General features: G+C 53.1%; 8 protein-coding genes across 8 annotated transcripts; 4 read left to right on the top strand and 4 right to left on the bottom strand.

Moving 5' to 3' along the window:
• On the bottom strand, window positions 1-3,204 carry NCA2 (Nuclear control of ATPase protein 2). Its single transcript, XM_062914447.1, has 3 exons — window positions 2,314-3,204; window positions 457-2,210; window positions 1-405 (listed from the first exon to the last, which is right to left on the bottom strand). Exons 1-3 carry the CDS (start codon window positions 2,328-2,330, stop codon window positions 65-67), a joined length of 2,112 nt encoding a protein of 703 aa, XP_062762687.1. The 5' UTR covers window positions 2,331-3,204; the 3' UTR covers window positions 1-64.
• Window positions 3,205-3,305: 101 nt separating this feature from the next.
• On the top strand, window positions 3,306-5,050 carry ERG25 (C-4 sterol methyl oxidase). The gene is made up of 4 exons (XM_062914446.1): window positions 3,306-3,546; window positions 3,607-3,712; window positions 3,776-3,919; window positions 3,979-5,050. The coding sequence occupies exons 1-4, from the start codon at window positions 3,530-3,532 to the stop codon at window positions 4,630-4,632; spliced, it is 921 nt and encodes a 306-aa protein (XP_062762686.1). The 5' UTR covers window positions 3,306-3,529; the 3' UTR covers window positions 4,633-5,050.
• A 674-nt stretch (window positions 5,051-5,724) lies between these two features.
• QC763_606010 (uncharacterized protein) lies at window positions 5,725-6,866 on the bottom strand (the record flags this gene model as incomplete). Its single annotated transcript, XM_062914445.1, has 2 exons — window positions 5,725-6,572; window positions 6,671-6,866. 2 exons carry the CDS (start codon window positions 6,864-6,866, stop codon window positions 5,725-5,727), a joined length of 1,044 nt encoding a protein of 347 aa, XP_062762685.1.
• Window positions 6,867-7,693: 827 nt separating this feature from the next.
• AFG2 (AAA+-type ATPase) lies at window positions 7,694-10,952 on the bottom strand (the record flags this gene model as incomplete). Its single annotated transcript, XM_062914444.1, has 3 exons — window positions 10,726-10,952; window positions 8,158-10,656; window positions 7,694-7,795 (listed from the first exon to the last, which is right to left on the bottom strand). Exons 2-3 carry the CDS (start codon window positions 10,465-10,467, stop codon window positions 7,694-7,696), a joined length of 2,412 nt encoding a protein of 803 aa, XP_062762684.1. The 5' UTR covers window positions 10,468-10,656; window positions 10,726-10,952.
• QC763_605995 (uncharacterized protein) lies at window positions 10,821-12,392 on the top strand. Its single transcript, XM_062914443.1, has 2 exons — window positions 10,821-11,453; window positions 11,509-12,392. Exons 1-2 carry the CDS (start codon window positions 10,994-10,996, stop codon window positions 11,718-11,720), a joined length of 672 nt encoding a protein of 223 aa, XP_062762683.1. The 5' UTR covers window positions 10,821-10,993; the 3' UTR covers window positions 11,721-12,392.
• A 105-nt stretch (window positions 12,393-12,497) lies between these two features.
• Window positions 12,498-17,057, bottom strand: NTE1 (phosphatidylcholine and lysophosphatidylcholine phospholipase; the record flags this gene model as incomplete). The annotated part of the gene is made up of 1 exon (XM_062914442.1): window positions 12,498-17,057. The coding sequence occupies one exon, from the start codon at window positions 17,055-17,057 to the stop codon at window positions 12,498-12,500; it is 4,560 nt and encodes a 1,519-aa protein (XP_062762682.1).
• Window positions 17,058-17,627: 570 nt separating this feature from the next.
• On the top strand, window positions 17,628-19,272 carry QC763_605980 (uncharacterized protein). The gene is made up of 4 exons (XM_062914441.1): window positions 17,628-17,960; window positions 18,023-18,393; window positions 18,446-18,682; window positions 18,735-19,272. Exons 1-4 carry the CDS (start codon window positions 17,883-17,885, stop codon window positions 18,979-18,981), a joined length of 933 nt encoding a protein of 310 aa, XP_062762681.1. The 5' UTR covers window positions 17,628-17,882; the 3' UTR covers window positions 18,982-19,272.
• Window positions 19,273-19,532: 260 nt separating this feature from the next.
• On the top strand, window positions 19,533-20,165 carry QC763_605970 (uncharacterized protein; the record flags this gene model as incomplete). The annotated part of the gene is made up of 1 exon (XM_062914440.1): window positions 19,533-20,165. The coding sequence occupies one exon, from the start codon at window positions 19,533-19,535 to the stop codon at window positions 20,163-20,165; it is 633 nt and encodes a 210-aa protein (XP_062762680.1).
• Between the last annotated feature and the right edge of the window lie 320 nt (window positions 20,166-20,485).

Below are 20,485 nucleotides of genomic sequence, written 5' to 3'. Positions count from 1 at the left end.
CGTGTTATCAATCCGCCAGTCTTGACATTGTTCTCAAAATCATCATGATAGGTCTATTTCTTGTCTAAAAATACTCCGAATATGCCCAGCGGATCCTGTCAAGCACCCTGAACAGCTCGGGAACCGCCCTAGCCTTTGCGAATTCATCGAGATCCTCAATAAACTCCTTTTCAACCTCGCGAGGAAGATTTCCCTGAGTGAGGTTGCGTAGGACGTGAGCTTCGCAGACCAACAGACCGCGGTCCCGGTAAGAAATGGTGTTGTCCTGGAGGTTGTGTTGCGCCTCGGTCAATATTCTATCCATCTTGCGCAAGACACGACGGGTGCGGCGAGCTCGCTGGCCACGGCGCAAGCCCTTGCGGCTGCCGAATGCTGTTCTGAGATATTGAATAATTCCAATCGAGACTGCGACGTGTCAGCCATGTCCAGATTGTCAAGAACCAAGGAGAACTGTACCAAGAATACCGGGTGTCAGCCCAATGAAACCAAACACCAATTCTTGACTCTTCAGCAGCGCATCAATGCCGCTGATAGCCACCTCAAGATCGACCTTTGTCTTCTGCACCTGGATGAGAACCGACCGGACCAAATCTCCCCTGATGGCGCCCACAAAGGGCTTCTTCAGATCCTTTTCGTATGCTTTCAGGATGGGAGTAACATCTCCCTCCTTCACCCGAGTCCGGATTTCAGCAACCTGGGCCTCGGTGATGGTTGAATTACCAACAGCAATGTCAGGGTTGTCTCGAGAGAACTCCACCACCATGCGCTCCAGACTTTCGCGATCGGCTTTCAAGCTGTCACGGCTCATGATGGCAATCTCGCTGGTTTCATCGTGACGGATCGTACCGATGACCTTCTTGATCGGCTCCACCACCCAGTTGAACCAAAAATCCCGAGTGGTGGCACCAAGATCCCGTATCCAGTTGATAATGTCGGCTTTCCTGTTTACAAGAACGCGGAGGATTGTCGAGGACGAAAGGAGAAGAGCGATGGCCGGAATCCAGTATCTGACGAGTCGGGAAGGGCGACCATTCTTGCGGGCCAACACCGAGGTAGACACGGCATGCTGGGGAATGCCCTCATCAAGGATGTTGAGGAGTCGGCGGGCAAGGATGGCAGGCCTTGCAGCCTGCGCAGCGTCATCTGTGTGAATTGACAACTCGGGATCGTGCTGAACACCGGAAAAAATGTTGTCTTCGAACTCTTTCATATTGTGTTCGAGGGTGAGCGAACCGCGGAGGATCGAGTCCATCAGAGCAACGCTTCGCTCCAGCACCACTCGCCACTCCTCGTGATAAGCAGTCGCTTCAACCACTGAACCATCGTCTGGTGTCCGTATGTCGAGTCCCTCGTCCAAAAGCACGCCCAGACCAGTTGCCGTCATTTCCCGGAGTTTTTGGAGACGAGCCAGCTTGCGTCGGGCATCCGAACGGCCAGTATCAACCCGACCAAGGACACGCCTGATGTTACCCAGAGACTTTTCCGTGATGCTTTCTCGGACGATGCCATAAAACTCGCGCCATTGCTGGGTCAAGTTGATTTCAGTTACAGACTCTGCGGCGGCGTTCTTGTCACCAGACCCTGATTCTGACTGTGTTGATGAGGTGCCGGCGGTAAGTACCCCCCCCTCCCTGTCTGTCCTAGACTCGCGCCGTGATCGAGGGGCTGAACGATGCTCGAGTTGTTGCTGTCGCCACTCGTTAAAGCGATCCAAACTTTCTCGCCAGACTTCCCTGGTCCATTCCCCCATCCGCACCGGTGATGATTGCATCGTGTAAAGAAGGCTGTTGGGGTAGGAGCTCAAGATCTCGTCCCAGTACCAGATATCGTCGCTCAGTGGCTTTATCTGATCAAGCAGGGAGCTCATCAAAAGACCATATGTTTGAATAGTGGCCTTTCCAACCAAATGCCATTCAGCATCCACCTCGACCATCCATTTCTCAGCGTGAAGCTCCTCATTTTGATCCTCGTTTGCCAGGCCAGACTCAATCAACAAGTTTCGAATTCGCCTCTTGGATGTATGGCCCAGTGAGAGCGAGCTGGAAGAGAGCTGCTTTGCAATCTGAAGCAGCTCAGTAACTCGCGGTTCTGATACCAGGTGGAAGTCCCCGCCACGGTTGGAACGTAGATGCAGATTGTCATCTTCCTCACCAAACCCCAACTGTACAAGTGAGACTTTGTCGATGAGTGCATCGAGACGACGCACTCGACTGCATAGCAACAAAAAAGGCCAAAGTCAACATATGCATCTTTCAAAACATGGGGAATCCCATCCCCGCGGAGGGGTAGGTGGGTGGTGGGTGGGTTACTAACTCGGCCACAATCGACATTTTGATAGAGATTCCCAAACGAGGCTAGGCGGGGTACTCGACGAATTCGTTGCTTTCACCGCCGTACGGAACTGCTCAGGGGGCTGTGTCGAGATGGACGCGCAAAAAGTGGCGAGTTGTGAGTCCAGAGCTTCGGCTCCCGAGAGGACCGATCAGGCCATCCGAACTGATGGCGGAAGTTGGGAATCCGGTGGTTTGGTGCGAATCAAACCCACCCTGGTGGAGCTGGGATCCTTGAGGCGGTTTGGGTCGTGAGATATTCAAATGAGATCACGCCAATGGAAATACCTGCGGGGATGTTGGAACAGCAAATGTAACACTGGGAATTTTTGAAAGAACCGCAGGGCTGAGAAAGAAAATGTTTGTATCAATTGAAAAACTGGAAAATACAACCTGAGCGGCTCTGTGGCCGTCAAACTGGGAAGCTGTCAGGCTGCGTAATGATTTCATAGCTGCCATGTGGCCCACTCTTTGTTACAAAGCAAGCACCGTTTGACGCATACTCGAGTACAGAGTAATCGGCTTTATAAGCTCTCCAGTCTCGAGATCTCGAGGAAACTCGGCCACTTCTGAATGAGATATCAACCATGTCCCTGGGTTCGGTGACAGCATGTGCAAGTAGCGGTGGCCCTGCAAGTCTAGTGGTTGTTGAAACGAAACAGGTTGGTAGAAACAAGCATGCGGGCGGTGAACGGTGAACAAGCGGAAGAAACAGCGTTCCCAAAGAGGCGGAAATTGCCGTTTACATGCAGGTAACGGTGTATGGTGTCTTGGCAGGCACACATCAGACGACCCGACAACGGATTGGTTGAACTGATTCCACGCAGCCAATTGATTTCGCTGGTGATGCCCCACTTGGCGTGCACGGAAGGCGGAAAGGGGTTTTTGGAGGTGGGCCGATCCAGCTGTGAACCATGCCATTGGCCCATTTAGAGCTCTGCATTGGGAATGCCAAACCGTGCCAGCAGTTCTCGATAAAAAACCATCCTATCCCTGACCCTTTTTTGTTGCCTCTCCCCTATCTTCCTCGATTGCGCGCGCGACCAGCTTTCGACTTGGGGGCCGTTGTTCTTTTTCTTCCTCCCTCTTTTTCCCTTATCTACGACCGCTTCTCCTGGCTGGAGCGATCTCTCTCTACATCTTCACTTTACACTCCTTCTTCTCTCTGCCTTTGCGGACCCTTATCATATTCACCCATCATGGCGTACGCCGCTCTGTACGTATCCCGTTCACCGCTCCGGTCGCGTCATGGCGAAAGCTAACAATTTCTGTACAGCAACTCGACCATTGGTGGTCTGGGTTCAACAGCTACCTTCTCCAATGTCTTCGACGAGGTCTCCAAGGCCGCCGTCGACCTCAATGTTGCCGAGCGTCTCTGGGCGGTATGCGCGAACCTCCTCCCCCAATCTCAACACTTTCGACCGAACATGCTGACAACCACCTAGTCCTGGTACCTTTGGATGCAGAATGACACAATCGCGACGGGTATTATGAGTTTCGTCATGCACGAGCTCGTCTACTTTGGCAGATCGCTCCCCTGGATCATCATCGACGCCATCCCCTTCTTCAACAAGTGGAAGTTGCAAAACGTGAGTTTCGCGCGCGCAACCAAGCACATTCACAGCAGCTCAGACTAACAACCACCCAGACCAAGGTCCCAACATGGAGAGAGCAATGGGAATGCGCCGCTCTCGTTCTCATCAGTCACTGCACCGTCGAACTCCCCCAAATCTGGCTCTTCCACCCCATCGCCACCTACTTCGGAATGGAGTACGGTGTCCCCTTCCCTCCCGCCTGGAAGATCGCCATGCAAATCGTCATCTTCTTCATCCTCGAGGATGCCTGGCACTACTGGTTTCACCGCGCGCTCCACTACGGTCCCCTCTACAAGTCGATTCACAAGCTCCACCACACCTACAGCGCCCCCTTCGGTCTCGCCGCTGAGTACGCCTCTCCCATCGAAGTCATGCTCCTCGGTTTCGGCATTGTCGGCTGCCCCATTGTCTGGACTTTGATCACCAACGACTTCCACCTTGTGACCATGTACCTCTGGATCGTCCTCCGCCTCTTCCAGGCCATCGACGCCCACAGCGGTTACGACTTCCCCTGGTCTCTTCGTCACATCCTCCCCTTCTGGGCTGGTGCTGACCACCACGATCTTCACCACGAGCGCTTCATTGGCAACTATGCCTCTTCTTTCCGCTGGTGGGACTACTGCCTTGACACCGAGGCCGGTGAGGCGGCGTCTAAGAAGCGTCGCGAGCGCAAGCTGGCTGAGATTAGGGCCAAGAAGGCGCAGTAAATGGTGGTGGGCATGTGATGCCATACTCTTATAGAAGGTTGATTTTTCGGAGAGGATTTGGGGCCCGGTTGACCGACCATCCCATAATAGGATGTGATGGGCGGTTAGTCACGGCGAAAAAGATCAGAAAGGGTCGGTTTGGCGGGAGGGTGGGTTTTGGTTCTTGGACAGGACAGGGAAAGGGAAAGGAAGGATAAGGGATGTGATTGATGAAAAAAGTTACACGAACACACACAGCATATTGCACTGCGATTAGTTTTGCAAACCAACGCCCCATGTATACAACGCATACAGGAAAAGGGCGTTGGTGCGGGCAAGGAGCACGCGCAAGGGCACAAGTCTATACATACCTTAATTATTAATTATATTTGTACATGAGATATTTTCTTGGATTGAGATATGAAGATGTGAATCCTTGGGGAAGGGGAGAGAGTGTTTGGGGGGGGCAGGGTGTGTGTGTGAGTAGCTGTCACATGCAGGTGGGAGGGAAGGGGTCAGCAATGTAGGTACAGCGTGTTCACATCACACTGCAGATGTGTTTGGAGACTTGACATATCGTCGGGTTGGAATTGATGCCTTATCGTGGTATACATCTCTTGCTGGTTATCTCTTGCTGGTTGGAATCTTTTGATCAACGCTCTCGCTACCGGATGAATTTACAGAGACAGAAATGAGGATATAATTCGAACGGTCAAAGAACTCGAAAACCAGATATCCATCCTCGCCATGCAATCGTGTGTGCTCGTTAATACACATAATACGCTAGGTAGTATATCCATCCCATGAATTTCCCAATTTCTGGCTTGTTGGTGTCTGCTAAAAGAAATCAAGAAAACAACAAAGAAAGCAAAAAATGCTATGCCATGCCAGAACAGAAAATATATGAAAAAAAAAGTCTCAGAACAGTGAGAAGAGAAGAGGGGAAAAAAAAGTCCAAAACAAATGTAACGCCGCCCCATCAATGCCAATGTTGCTCATATGCTTAATGTGTGTAAGTGCCAGACCTTCCTTCCTCCTCCTTGGGTATCATATCCTCCCCCTCCTCCTTGTCCCTCTCCCCCTCCCTTCCCTTCCTCCCGACCACACTCCAAACTAACAGCACCTCCCCCCCCTCTGCCCATCAATATACTGCCCCTGGCCCTGATCCCCCGTCCCCAACCCCGGTGTGCTGAACCCCGGACTAAACAACCAACTCCTCCTATCCCTTCCCACCCTAAAACTCCCCCCACTATTCCCTCCTACTCCAAACCTAGCATCAAAATACCCCCCCTGCCCTCCACCATCCTGATCATCCGTCCCCGCCGTAGCAGCCACACTTGAGAAAAAAGGCGTCTCCGGCCCCATATACCCACCACCATCCAACCTCCCCCCACTAGCAGCCAACAAATCAGCCCTCATCTTCCTGTCCCTCTCCACCAGCTTCCTCGTCACGACCCTAAAAACCTCCTCCACCCCCTCCCCGCTCTCGGCAGAAATCTCATGACAGGCATCCCACCCCACCTCCTGGCCCCAAAACCCAGACGACCGTTTCGAGCTTGGAGATTTCGGTCCAGGGTCGGTGGACGATATAGCCGAAAACAACCCGCTCGATCTCGGATTCGCCGACGAAGCCGCTGGTTCAGAAGAAGACGGTGCAAAGGGTAAGGGGAGGGTGGCGGACGGAGGGGGGGTTGATCCTCTTCCGGGAGCGAGATTCTCCGCCACATAGGCGATACACCTCTCAAACGGAACCTGTCTCTTCGAAGGGTCCTTCGCGACAATATCCGCCTTTGTCCCGACCACGTGGAGAATGATATCAGAAGGTAAGTTGCGGCGGAGCTCGGTGAGCCAGAGGGACATTTCGTGGAAGGAGGATGAGTCGGTTATAGAGTAGCAGAGGATGCAGGCGTTTGCGCCGCGGTAGTAGAGGCGGGAGATGGAGCGGAAGCGTTCTTGGCCGGCTGTATGGACGGGGCGAAAAAGAGGTTAGTTAGTGATTTGGGATAAGGGAGAGGAGGGGGAGAACGAGGGGGAGAGGAGGAGGGGGGACGCAACGTACCGGTGTCCCATATTTGCAGACGGACGAGGGTGTCGGTGTCTGTGTCTACTACCCTCTTCGTCATGAACGATGCCCCGACGGTGGAGGTTGTTTTGGCTGGGTCGAAGGCGCCTTTGCAGTACCGGGTTACGAGGGAGGTTTTGCCTACACCTTGGGAGCCGAGGATGACGATTTTGGCTTCGAGGGCGGACGACATTTTTTGGTGACGGTGTCGCCCCGTGTGTTTTTTGGGTGATTATTTTGGTATGATTATTCGGTATTATTATCGAGGTCGGGGAAGGTTGGCTTATGGTAGTTCAGATGGGTTTGTGTGTTTGTGTTGACACACGCGTAACAGACCACCTGTTTCGTTTCAGTCTGTTTGCTCGTCTGGGGAACAACGGGGCTTGACTCGAGGGAGGGAGGAAACAACAGGAACAGGATGGGGGTGTGTGTCGTGTCCTACGTCGTGCGCGCGCTGCCGATATGTTGAATAACACAACTGATTTCTTTTTTCCTTTTGTTGCGCGCGGTCTTGGTCGCAAAATAGTTTTGCGACAGGGGCAAAATGAGAATGCGACACACACAGGCAACGAAACAGACAACTGTTCGCAAGGGATGGGCTGCGGTGGCGGGTGTAAAAACAAAAAAATAGAGAAGGCTGAACCGCGAGCGGGCTGCGGGGAAAGAAGGGGGAGAGGGAAAAAAAGACGTTGTCAACATTCAGTCAGTCGTTCGGAGTGCCCGCGCCAGTGAATAACCTAGGTAGCGTAACCAAAATCAAATAAAAAATAAAAATACTATCTTGTGTTTCTTGTTGCTCCCACAGTGCTTCAGGTCGCACTTCACACGCTATCTTGTTCCCTTCCCTTCTAGCTGGCTCGTGACTGCTTCTCTGATAGCGACCTTGGGATTGTCTGCTCCCCGTGATAAGAAATGGTGGGTTACTTGACGTCACTTCGGCACTCAGCTGGGGACCCCGGGGGCTGGAGGAGGCAAAAAGTCCCCTAAATGGCGGGGGTTTGTCGCTAAATTTATCCCATGTCAGTCATTGTCTTGTGAAATCCTAGTGGCATTCTGATAGGGGAAATAAACCGCGAGAGGACTAGTCTGGCTGTGTTCAACACCACCGACGGTCCCTCCGGCCTGTTGCTGGTTTGTGCTAGGTGAGGGCATTTCTTGCATTGCCCAATGAGTGTGCTGGAATGGTTCCCAAGAGAGCTGTTTAAAACTTGGCTAGTCAGAACGCCTTCAATGATAGTCAAGGGGGCATGTTCACACATATGGTAGGCCTCTTGACATTTCAAGAAGACCTATAAAAATAGTAACAAGGCAGATCAGTATTAGTCAAACCACATATTTCAGTTCTAAAAAGCACAATAAAATGGCAAAAGGCCTATTTTGATAGTACGAATGCCTACTTGAATACCAAGAAGACCTATTTACATACCAAAAAGCCTATGTAGATAGTACCTACGCCTAATTCACAAAATTCCAGGCCTTCAAACCTTCCCAAACTGCCTCTCCCAGTCTTCAAACCCCTTGATCATCTCCCGTGTGATCTGCTTCTTTTGGTTCTTAATAGCATGCTCCAGATCACCCATCCGTATTCCCACGTCCGTACCTCCCTCCTTGATGAACCGATCGTAAGCCGCCACTCCTGCTGCCGCGCAGATACCCTTGATCTCTGCACCGGAATAGCCCTCCGTATCCTCAACCAACTTGTCGATATCTACGTCGTCATTCATCTTCCTCTTGGCACCGACCTTGGTAAAGATGGCACGGCGTGCCTCCTGGTCTGGCGGTGAGACGTAAATCAGTTCGTCGAATCGACCTGGGCGAAGCAATGCCGGGTCAAGAGCATGGGGACGGTTGGTCGCTGCCAGGACGACGACGCCGTGGAGGGCTTCAAAACCGTCCATCTCGTTTAATAACGTCGTCAGAACGTTGACACCGCCGCTGGAACCGTTTGATTTGGAAGACGAAGACGAGAAACCAGAGCGCTGGCCGGCGATGCTGTCGATTTCATCAAAGAAGATCATGCTGGGGGCAACCTCGCGGGCACGCTGGAACAACCGGCGGACGGCTCGCTCAGACTCACCAACGTACATGTTCAGCAGCTCGGCACCCTTGACAGCGAAGAAGTTGAGGCCGGATTCGGTAGCCATGGCTTGAGCCGCCATGGTCTTGGAACAACCCGGAGGTCCATACAGCAGGAAGCCCTTCGGGGGACGGTCGAAGAATTGCGCGAGGACCTCGGGGGGTTCCAAGGACAAACGGACGGCGCGGCGGAGGGACTGTTTGACGAGAGATTGGCCGGCGATGTCGTCCCAGTGGATCGGGGGCGGCTTGAGGTTGATATCGTGCATTAGGGACGGGCGGACAAGCCGGAGCGCATTGTGATAGTCAGCGGGAATGAGGGTGGCGGGCGCCGAAGCGGGAGCAGATTCGTCCTCTTCGGCTTCGGGTGGAGGAGAAAGAAGTCGAGATTGGTCAGGGGTGGGCGCAGAAACCGTAAGTGGCGATAGATGACGGGTTGTACCGATCAAGCAGGCTTCGTCTGCCAGCCGCCTCAAGTCCTTACCATTGTAGGCGTGAGTGCTTGCACTCAGTTGGTTGAGAAGCTCGTCCTCTTGGTCTGGTGGAACACAGAGATCCAACGATGAGAGAATCTCACGGCGACCCTCTACGTCTGGCATGGGAAGGTAAATCTCAGAAGTGAACCGACCGGGGTCTTTGAGGTCTTCGGGTATGTCGGACGTATAATCCAAGCAGGTGGCCACCACGAGCACCTGGGGGGCCTCTCCCTTTGTCGATTTCTCTGCCGCCAGGCCGTCCAACAAATCACAGAGGGCGAGAATGACGGCATCTCGGTTGCTGCGGTCCTTGTCAATCAGCCTCTCGAGCTGGTCGATCAGGATGATACTTGGTTGCTGAAGCTTTGCTGTCTGAAAAGTCTCCTGAATATCGCTGAGTTTGTCCTTGAACTTGATACGGAAAACTGTTCCCCAGCCTGTGTGGGCTAGACTGTTGAGGAGCATTGTCTTCCCAGTGCCGTGGCCACCATGGATGACGATGCCTGGGAACGTGAAGCTCTTCTTGATGCCTCCAAAGGTGAAGGCTCGCAGCAGGTCGTTGAGCTTCTTGACGGGTGCGTCCAGACCTTTGATACCTCTTACTTCGAGTTTCCTCTCCAAAGATTTGACTGGTCCCTCGCCAGTCTCGTTCGTGCGCGCCGCTGTCCCAACAACCAGCCGGGTTTTCCTGTCGATATAGCGTGCGTTACCAGTAGGCCTCCCATTGACCGAGGTGGCAATGAAAGAACGTTTTGGGCCCCGGACGTAGAGGTCCTTGATGGTCCAGCCGGTGTGTACATGTTCGATTTGTGAGAGACGCCCTGCGATAAGAACAATCCAGCCTGGGAGATCTTCGGGGAAAATGGGGTCTGGTAGCGAACCATCTTCGCTCGGCTTTTGCTCGACGATGACCTCATCGGCGTCTGGGAGAGCTCCGCCAAGCGCAGTGATGCGCACTTGCTCGCCAAGGTTGAAGCCGCAGGCAGTCCGAAAATCGTCGTACATTTGTGTGACGGCTTTATCCAGCTTTTCGGGGGCCTTCCACAGAGTGGCCTCACGCCTCACAGCATTTAGCTCATGGATCCTTTCGATACAGACAGCCTTGCCACCGTCTTTTGAGCCCGTTAATTCGATCAGAGCCTCCTCGTTGACATATATCCGAGAAGGTTGTCGCTTCTGTAGACGTTTGTCGGCGTCGGTGTTGGCGTGTAGCTTCCGGATTCGGAAGTCTAAACTCTTCATTTTGACGTCTCGAATGATCTCTTGAAGGTGTCAAAGCGATAGTCGAAGGCGTATTGGAGATGATTCTAGGCCTGTCAAATATAGTTCAAGGCCTGTCAAAGATAATATAAGGCCTATTGCACATAATTGAAGGCCTATTGATGTGTTTTGAGCGCCTATTGAGTATTTTGAGAGGCGTATGCGAGATATCTGAAGGTCCAAGTTAGTATTTTTGACACCTGAAAGAATTTGCAACATGCGCAAATTTCTAATGCTTACCTGTCGGAAGAAATAGTTTGGGAATAATGAGGCTTGTATCTGGGGCGCTCGTGAGCCACATAACGCCTCATAAACTAATTACACTTTTCAAAACCTAGAATTTGGAATATTTCTCAGGAAAGAGCGACCTGCCGGCGCCGGCTCGGAAGGCGTTCCCGGTGCCGTGGGTGGGGCCGTGTCTTGGCACAGTTTTCACAACCACCTCTCACTCACACACACTCGCTCACACTTATTCGACAGTTCACAACTCTCTAAGCCATTTCACGAAATGTCACCAAAACGACTGCAAATACTGCAGCCACTCACCTCCCAACCATGGCAACTCACAACAGTAACCCGTCGCCATTTCACATCCTCATCAGAACCCAAAACCAATCACCAAAAAAGAACCAAACCCTCCCTCTACAACCGGCTCTTCCCCAAAGCCTCCACCCCCCAACCATCCAAAGCCTCACCCTTAGGCAACACCACCACCGCCACCGCCGCCCAAAACGATGACCCCGAACCACCCCGAATATCCCTCCACGACGACCAAGAACTCGGCGAATGGCTAAAGCAGCTCCAGTCCACCTTCGCCGATGACACCACCATCACCACCACTGACAAAGACCCCAACGCCCCAACAGTCCTCATCCTCTCCGCCCCCCGAGACCTCCTAGAATCAGACTTCTACCGCGTCTCCCCCTCAGGCCAACACGTCCAAGGCTGGACCAGCGGTCCCGACAAAGGTTCCCTCCCCTCCCCCCCTTCTTGCCTCCCCCAAAGACTAACCGCCTGCTATAGTAATGCAACACCGTACCCCCCACCACCTCTCCCCAACCGAAATCTTCTACCTCTTCTTCCCCTCCCGCCCCTCAGCCCTATCTTACCTCTCCCTCCTCAAAACCCAACACTCCCTCTCCCGCTCCGCCCTCCTATCCCGTCTCTCCTCCCCCCTCCCCCCACCCCCCAATCCATACCTCACTCCCTCATCCCCCCTCACATCCCGACCATAACCTCCTCCATCCATCCCTTGTCAAGCCTTCAAACCTCTTTCCTAACCAGCACCCTCCCAAAGACCAACCAAGCCCGTCTACTACCAATCCCTCAACCCTTTTCCAATGTCCCTCAACAGGCAGCAGGGAATTTCATCCTCCTCCGCCTGAGCAACGGCAAGCTCACACCCCGGTATCTATCCCATCTGATCCAAAACGACGACGCACGCTGGGGGATACTCCCCAAAACCAGGAAAAAGGGCGCCATCACACCGCTGAGGGCGACGATGAGCTATGTCGGATTGCCAGAGTCGCAAAATGATAATTCTACCGGGGAGACAGGGGGTAAGGAGAAAAAGGGGGAAGAAATCAAGGTGTATTCCCGTTTCTTGATCGGCTTTGATCACCCCTCCGAAGCGAAACGTTTCGCGAGGTGTTGGCATAAAAAGGAAGTGGTCGACCAAGTCCGGGGGCAGAGGATGGTTTGTAATACTACTGTTTTGTGGTGATTTTTCACACTCGGGGGTTGGATTGATTGTGGGAGTGGAATAACCAACACCATGTAAAAATAAAATAAAAAGCGAGTAATAATCATGGCTGGAAGTTTTGAAAAAAAAAAAATTCTTGTTAGACTACTTGTAAAAAACATGTATATAAATACCAAATACCAACAACACCAAACATGCATGCCCCTTTTAACACATCCCCAAAAACAAAAACGCTAATCTACACCCCCGTCCCTCGCTGACCAAAAAATAAATATAATATATAAATAAATAAATAACAATAATAAAAAATTCAGATACTATTCCTCCTCGGCGCCATAGTCCTCCTCAACCCCGCCTTCCCTCCCCCATCCCCCCTCTCCTTCCCCCCATTCCCATCCTCCCCAATCAATGGCAACACCCCCTTCTCCCTCAACTCCTTCAGATACCCCCGTCCATACTCATACCCAACCTCATAAATTTCGTTAAACTTCCCAAAGTCCAACGTCCCATACTCATCGATCGGCGGCCTCATGTAGAAGCACCCCGGCATCGTCTTCGCCCTCTCCAACGCATCCACACTGCTCACATACGCCAACCTCGCCTGTATCTCCGCCAGCGTGGGCGGGTTGGGCACATTGCTCAGCGGGTTCCACCTGTTAAAAAACGCCCACACCCCCGACAAAGTGTCACCAAACTGCTGCGGCGTGTTGTCGTCCAGCGCGCCCACGTCGACGGCAAAGATGACGTCGGAACCGAGCGATTTCATGTGCGAGACGGTGAGGTTGTCGATGTACCCCCCGTCGAGGAGCATGCTCCCTTCGTCGCAAAGGGGAGGGAGCAAACCCGCGAGGGACATGGATGCGCGGACATATCGCCATGCGTAACCGCTCGTGTGGAACTCGGCGCGGGATTTGGAAATGTTCGTCGTGTTGCAGTAGTATTCCAGCCAGAAGTCTTCGATTTGGGTTTTGGCAAAGGCTTTGTAAATCCCGCGGTTGAATTCGTGGCCGGTGGTGTACGAGGCAGAGGGGTAGGTCAAGTCGAGGGCGAAACGCCAGATGCTTGCCATGCGACCGGCAAACTTCTTTGCGAGGCCGTATATCGGTACCATGTTGGCGTGCTGGGCGTAGAGGGCGCCGATGAAAGCGCCGATGGAGGTGCCTCCAATGATATCGATGGGAATGCCGGCTTCTTCCATGGCGCGAATGACGCCGATTTGAGCAATGCCACGGGCTCCGCCGCCACCTAGAACCAGACCGACAGACTTCCCGCAGAGGCGACGGGCGAGACGGTGGAAGTCCCCTTTGTAAGGCGCGTCAGGCATGTAGCTATGGCGAACACGGCGGGAGGTGAACTTTTGAATCTCGGCTTGGATGTTTTGGACTGTTTGTTTAAGGGTTCGCTTGGCTCCGGTGTGCATTGGCGGCAGTGTGGGACTGTAGGCCATCTGGATGTGGAAGTGGCCACCGTTAATCCATGGCCGGTTCTTGAGCCAAGCTCTGGTAAGACCTGGGTTAGAATACCGCTCAGGATGCAGCAAGACCAAGATCTTGCGGGCAGTGGCCTTGAGACCCAGCATGAAATGCTCATAGTCCCCTATCTCCGGCGATCCCTCAGCCACCCCGACTAACAACACGCAATCGGCCTGAGAGATGCAGGTCTGCGTCCACGGAGTATTAGGGTTGGTGTCCGAAATGTAGATCACCAGCCCGTACTTTTCCTCCAAGTCCGCAAGATACTGGCTAAGCTTGAGCTTGCCAATCTTGGCAAAGGCGTGTTTGCCCAGATGGTTGAGCACCGCGACGTGGTTCAACAAGGTAGCCCCGTTGGGAATGCCGACTTGTTGCAGAGCACTGAGCAACTTGTGTCCAAAGTCCACAACGGGAACGCCCGAAGTTACTGGCAGGATAGCAACCGTCCTCAGGTTGAGTGTCGATGAGATCCTGGTGGTTGATATCCTGCTGCCCGAATCCTTAGGGCTCAGCATCTTGGTGGGGTCGTTGATCAGCGCTCTCATGCGGGATGCAATGATCTTGGAAATCTTGATCGTGATGTTGGGGTGCTCCTGTGCCAGACTGTTGAACAGAGTGCGTGGAAACTTGACAAGCTCAGTTTCACGAATGGCCTGCAAAGTTCCCGAGCGGCTCGACTCTGTGAGAACCTCGAGCTCACCGATACTCTCGCCTTGACCATACTCGGCCTTGACATTGCTGCCACCGTCCTCTCGCTGCTCTACTAGCCTGAGACGTCCATTTAGCACAATGTAGATGGCTTCGCTCTCTTCTTTCTCGTTGAAAATCACCTGTCCGGCATTGACGTGAACCCACTCCAGCGCAAAGTCAATGTGCAGAATGAGGCGAGGAAGTAGGTTTGTCAGTCTCTTGGCCATGGTCAACAACACAATGGGATATCGGTCCACAATCTTCTCAATCGACGTCAGCGGCAGGAAGCCGACATAGACATCAGTTTTGGCGACAACGTCGATGAATGATCTGTAGGACGAAATCGTCCCGATATAGCCTGCCAGACCGCCAGGCTTGATCAGCGCCACACTCCGTCGTCCCGTCTTTTTCTTGCGTGCGTTCCTGAAGTGGCCATCCTTTGCTCCGGGTATCGACGAGTGTCTCTGGTGGGGCGCACAGAGTGATTCGTAACTATCCATAGCATGCAGCGACGTGCTCCCTGATGAGTGGATAATATCCGAGTGCGAATCCTCCGTCTGGGTGCAGACATCGAGGAAGCCATCGACAACATAGTAAAGCCCAGGATTCCGCTCGCCTTGCTCCACTAGTACCGAACCCTTGGGGAAGAAGACGATTTCCACTTCGTCTCTCATTTCTTGTGCTAGAACAGTGGGGTTGACTGGAACAGCAGAAAACCCTGTAGAAGCTACTGACTCTGTATCGCCATCAGCAGATGCCCCCACGCCGCCCATGAGACCAAATGCCCCAGTAGTAAAGACGGCTTTCTGGCGGCGCCCATCAAGCGATACTAGCCGTGGAGACGCCTGAACAGAATCCGTGTCCTTGACTGTCCCATTATTAGCCAAGCCCAGGGCTTTGAACATGCACTCCAGGATGGACTCTCTGAAGAGATTATCTTCATCGACTGATTCCCGTTTGGCTATGGACACATGGGGGTTCCTCAGCGTATTGAAAGGGTTGGGAGTTCGCTGAGCAAGGGGAGACATGGCTTCCCGTGGGACATGCAGGTCAAACTGAGGTGAGGTGGCCGAGAGAGTGGGAGCTCGGTGGTGATGGCCACCACTTCTGGCTGCCTGCATGTCTCCCAAGAGGTCTCCGGGGCTGGGGCCATCACCCGAACCAACAAGCGATCGGTGTCTTTGCTTTGCGAAGGCTTGCAGCACGGCGTCTTTCCGCAAGGTAGCTTGAGACTGGCGGCGACGGCCAGCTCCGGCATTGTGGAGAGCGATCCCCTTACCAACTTCTTCCTCGCCTAGCCGCTCCCTCTCTTTCTTGAATTTCTCCTTGAGTCTGTCCAGCGCGTCGCCCCGTAAGTGGTTTGGAAGCTCACGTGTCGTGTACTTGAGCATGTTGCGCTCAATCTGCATGACCTCCGCAGTCAGACCCAAGTAGTTGTACGCAGTGGCGAGCGTGACTCTCTGGAATCGGGACAGTATCACATGGACAATGTGTGAGGTTGCCTTGGGATAGATGCGGATTAGACGTCTAAAGGCACTGGCGGGAATGATGGCTATGGTTGTGTCCACCGTCGCCCTCGCAATGATGTCTGGATGAGCAGAGCTGGTTGCTGCCCGCTTCGGGATTGGTCTCTTTGGCCTGCTGGCCGTGCCTGTGTCAAGGCTGATTGGCGGAACATGGGGCAGTGTATCAACAGAGACAGGAGTCTCGGGCGTAATGACAGATTCTGGTAGGTTCTCTATTGAGCTCGTCGCAGAATCATGTCTTTGAGGTGTCCCTGGCTGTGTCACTGGTTGTGACATGGGCGCCAGACGAGGACGTACCACTCCCAGTCCTGCACTCGGCGGATAGCCTGCGCTCGGCGGATACCCAGCAAACAGGCCAGGCCCAGACACCTCGTCTTCTGGAGGCCTCAGGGGTACATCTTCGGTGAATAAAGACATGATGGAGAAAATCGATGACATGGGCGCACCATTGCGAACCTCGGTCAAAAGCTGGTAACGCTGCTGCCCAGGAATCGAATGCTCATCGTCGCTCGAACTCAACCCGTCCACAGCGCTGATATGTGGGCTATGAGCAAACGAACGGTTCTCCCCTGACTTGACAAAGATCTCCACCAGCCCATTCACCACCAGACAAAACCCCTCCTCTTCCTCCAGATTCAAAGTTTCTCCAGCTATGAGTGTCCTAGTTTGGACACTTCGGGTGAGCTCATGGTAGACAGAAGCCTCCAGATAGCCAAAGATCTTGATAGCGCTGATGAACTGGTCCAGATAGGTGGCCAAGGCAGCCTTCGCATCCTCCTCCCTGGTGTTTGAGAATATTTCGATGCTCGGCTGCTTGCGTTGGGGTTCTGGCGGTAATCTCTCATACGAAGTGAGATAGTGATAGCGGACAAAGTAGGCCATGCCCAAGGCAATAGCAGCTATAATGAGCATGAGCGTTGTTGCGTTCATGGTGACGGTCCAGCTCTTGGAGAACAGGTTGTTGTAAAGCAGCGTCGGGACCGATATGGTGGCCAGCTTGATGGCATAGTAGAGTATTGTTGACAGGAGCTGCAAAAACCAGATGAGGACCTTTGTGAACATGCCCAGCCAAGATGACGACCCGTGGGTGTTTGCTACATCGCTGGCCGTGGCTATGGCAGAGGACAAAGCACCGGAGCCCGCAGCGGCAGCAACCGCCACGGTTGGACTAAGCTCCGTCATGGCGATTCGGGCGTGCTTGGTGCTGATGGTAGCTTTTGAGACGAGAAACGGTCACCCGGAAAGTTATCGGGTATTGTTGGAAAGGACGCGTGACTTTGAAATATCATATCGGATTCGTTCCTCGGCTGTTGCTCATGACCAGCAAGAGGAGGTATCGATAATCCAATGAAAGACAGTCAGCAACCCCCAAACTGAACCTGAACGCCACAAGAGCAACAAACGGATTGTGAGAGCTCAAAAGAAGAAGGGATCTCCAAAATTACCAGATTTATACTTCAGGCTTCAGACGGAGCAACGGCCAGCCGACCTCCCTTGTTCAGATTGAAGTGTTCCTGGCAGGAGTGGCAGGTTGGCGTGTGATTGGAGCTCCAATCGTTGACGTAGGTCTTCTGCGGAATTCTGGCGCAGGTGGGCCGCCAAGCAGAGAGAATACCGTATGTTACGCAGAGCAATACCAAAATTACCCCCACATTTCATCCCACCTTTGGCTCAACCCGACAGGGAAGCCTGTTGCTCTTGGAGGGTGGGGCCACAATTCACCCCACCAATGGCCAGGCGCACCAGCCACAGCCCACTTTCAGTATTGTTCAGTGGTGGCACCGATTTTTGCTTCGCGGGGCGGGCCCAATGACTGTTCTTTGAAAGGGCAAGTGTTGAACACAGCGATACCAAGAGCTTCAACTATTTCCAGGTCCTTCCCAAGACACCAAAGCACCGTCTTCGCCCGTTTCCCACCTTTCTCTCGACTGGTCGAACTTCTCCCTCACAACAAAAACAATACATATCCCGAGTTCGCCCCGCCTGGGAACGGCAAGCACAGTCAAGATGTCGCTCTCCAACTGCAGATTCTACGAGGAGAAGTACCCCGAAATCGACTCCTTTGTGATGGTGAACGTAAAACAGGTACGTTCAGGTCGCTTGCCGGGTCGTTTTTCTCGTATGCAGGTACTGACCGGGTGCTGCAGATCGCCGATATGGGAGCCTATGTCAAACTCCTCGAGTACGATAACATCGACGGCATGATCCTGCTTTCCGAACTCTCCAGACGGCGCATCAGATCGATCCAGAAGCTCATCCGCGTCGGTCGCAATGAAGTTGTCGTTGTTCTCCGTGTCGACAAGGAGAAGGGGTATATCGATCTTTCCAAGCGTCGCGTGTCGCCCGAGGATATCATTCGTTGCGAGGAGCGCTACAACAAGTCCAAGATTGTGCACTCCATCATGAGACACGTTGCTGAGAAGACCGAGACCCCCATCGAGACCCTCTATGAGACAATAGGCTGGCCGCTCAACAAGAAATACGGCCACTCGCTGGACGCCTTCAAGCTTTCTATCACGTATGTATACCTGTCGTGCTGGGGTGCTGAGCGCATACTGACGGCGATGTAGTAACCCTGATGTCTGGAACGATATCCAGTTCCCCAGCACCCCGGTTGCCGATGAGCTCAAGTCTTACATTGGCAAGCGTCTTACCCCCCAGCCCACCAAGGTCCGTGCCGATGTTGAGGTTACCTGCTTCGGTTATGAGGGTATCGATGCCATCAAGACTGCCCTCCGCACCGCTGAGGCCCGTAACACTGCCGATACTCAGGTCAAGTGCAGACTTGTTTCTCCTCCTCTCTATGTGTAAGTGAATATGAGATATGCTCTAAACACACTGTACTAACCTCTCTCGCAGTCTTACCAACACGTGCCTGGACAAGAACGCAGGTATCGCTCGGCTAGAGGAGGCCATCGTGGACATCCGCACAAGCATCGAGGCGGCTGGCGGCCACCTGGTGGTCAAGATGGAGCCCAAGGCCGTCACCGAGTCGGATGATGCCGAGCTCCAGGCTCTTATGGAGAAGAGGGAGCGTGAGAACGCCGAGGTCAGCGGTGACGAGTCGGTCAGCGAGTCTGACGACAACATCCCCGAGACGGTTTAATGCATACATTGTTTATGGGCAGGCGTTTTGGGGGACAAAAAGCCGTGGGCATGATAGATACATGGCTATTCTCGATGTCTCATAGCGTTTTAAGATGAATGATGAGGGTACAAAAGTGCCAGTATACACAAAGATCGAGCTGGGGGTTTATGTCTGGCAGCGGAGGGTTTAGACATGAAGATTGGGGGGTGGTCATTTGCTCTGTAATTTGGTCATGAAAAGCGGATGATGTATTCAACGCCACCATCTAGGAGAACATGGCGATGGGTGTGTTTTGACTTGTCGCATGCATCTCGTATCTCCCTTTAGCTTTGGGTTGTTTGCCCCTGATATTGTTGTTGCCTGAGTGCATTCACCGAAAACTACCCCTCCACTATTTTAAATTCCTTATCTTATCTACCCCATCTCTTCGCCGGCCAAGAAGCTTACCTCACTTCACGGCACATCAGTCAATCACTCACCAGCTTTCGAGCTGCATGTACCTTGTACCTATCACTTGAAGCAACATTTTCACCTGGGCCTCAAGACACATCAATCACCCTCTCAATGAAATGGGCCCACGATGGACGTCCTGGATACCAAAAAAGGGAAGCTTCGCACGACAATTTGGCCACTACCTCTTTCGATACGCGACCTGGTTCCCGGCATTTATATGGTTCAATTCCTACGTTGCGCAGGTGACGCTTGTCAACGGGCCGAGCATGTACCCGTTTTTGAACAGGGGGTATAATGAGGGTTTGGGGAGGGATTGGTGTTTGGTTTGGAAGGCTGGGGTGAGAGAGGGGTTGAGGAGGGGGGAGGTGGTGACTTTTAGGTATGTTTGTCTCATGGGGAGGGAGGGAGGTGAGGGGAAGGGAAAGGGGAAGGGAAAGGGGAAGGGAAAGGGGAAGGGGAAGGGAAGGGGGCGGCGGTTTTGGCTAATGATGGGAACAGGAGCCCAACTGATCCGGATAAGATTGTGGTCAAGCGAGTGGTGGGTTTGGAGGGGGATAGGATTATACCGAAGCCGGTTGCGACTTGGGGGACGGACGGACCGACGAGGGAGGTGTTGTATCCGGTTGGGATGGTGGTGCCGGAGGGGCATGTTTGGGTGGAGGGGGATAATAGGGATAGGAGTAGGGATAGTAATTACTATGGGCCGGTCAGTGCGGGTTTGGTTACGGGACGGGTGGTTTATGTTTTGAGGGGGTGGAGGTTGGTGAGGGTTGTTCCCGAGGTGCCGGGGAGGGGGGTTGTGAGGGCGTGAGAGGGATAGGAGGTATGGGAGTGGTTGTGGGAGTGGTTGTAGGAATGGTCACGCAAAGGGGACGGATAAGGGACATGGGACAGGCTGTATATTTGTGGGTTATGGGTTATGGGTTATGGGTTATGGGTTATGGGTTATGGGTTATGGGTTATGGGTTATGGGTGTAAGTATCAAATGTGTACAACAGTTGTAAATGCCAATTCAAGAGGCTCAAAATGCATGTCTTTCTCTTAAGAGAGAGAAGGGGTGTGCATGGCA

This window comes from Podospora pseudopauciseta, chromosome 6, assembly GCF_035222475.1.
Source record: "Podospora pseudopauciseta strain CBS 411.78 chromosome 6, whole genome shotgun sequence".
NCBI classification, from domain to species: Eukaryota; Fungi; Ascomycota; class Sordariomycetes; order Sordariales; family Podosporaceae; genus Podospora; species Podospora pseudopauciseta.
The sequence above is the reverse complement of the archived record's forward strand: the minus strand, read 5'-3'. Positions and strand labels throughout refer to the sequence as shown.

Coding starts and splice junctions, on each gene's coding strand:
- QC763_605980 (XM_062914441.1), top strand. CDS start 17,883: ATGTCGCTCTCCAACTGCAGATTCTACGAGGAGAAGTACCCCGAAATC. Junction 18,394..18,445: donor GCCTTCAAGCTTTCTATCAC/GTATGTATACCT, acceptor ACGGCGATGTAG/TAACCCTGATGTCTGGAACG. Junction 18,683..18,734: donor GTTTCTCCTCCTCTCTATGT/GTAAGTGAATAT, acceptor CCTCTCTCGCAG/TCTTACCAACACGTGCCTGG.
- QC763_605995 (XM_062914443.1), top strand. CDS start 10,994: ATGTCACCAAAACGACTGCAAATACTGCAGCCACTCACCTCCCAACCA. Junction 11,454..11,508: donor GACCAGCGGTCCCGACAAAG/GTTCCCTCCCCT, acceptor CGCCTGCTATAG/TAATGCAACACCGTACCCCC.
- NCA2 (XM_062914447.1), bottom strand. Junction 406..456: donor GCTGACACCCGGTATTCTTG/GTACAGTTCTCC, acceptor GACACGTCGCAG/TCTCGATTGGAATTATTCAA.
- ERG25 (XM_062914446.1), top strand. Junction 3,713..3,775: donor TTGCCGAGCGTCTCTGGGCG/GTATGCGCGAAC, acceptor ACAACCACCTAG/TCCTGGTACCTTTGGATGCA. Junction 3,920..3,978: donor ACAAGTGGAAGTTGCAAAAC/GTGAGTTTCGCG, acceptor ACAACCACCCAG/ACCAAGGTCCCAACATGGAG.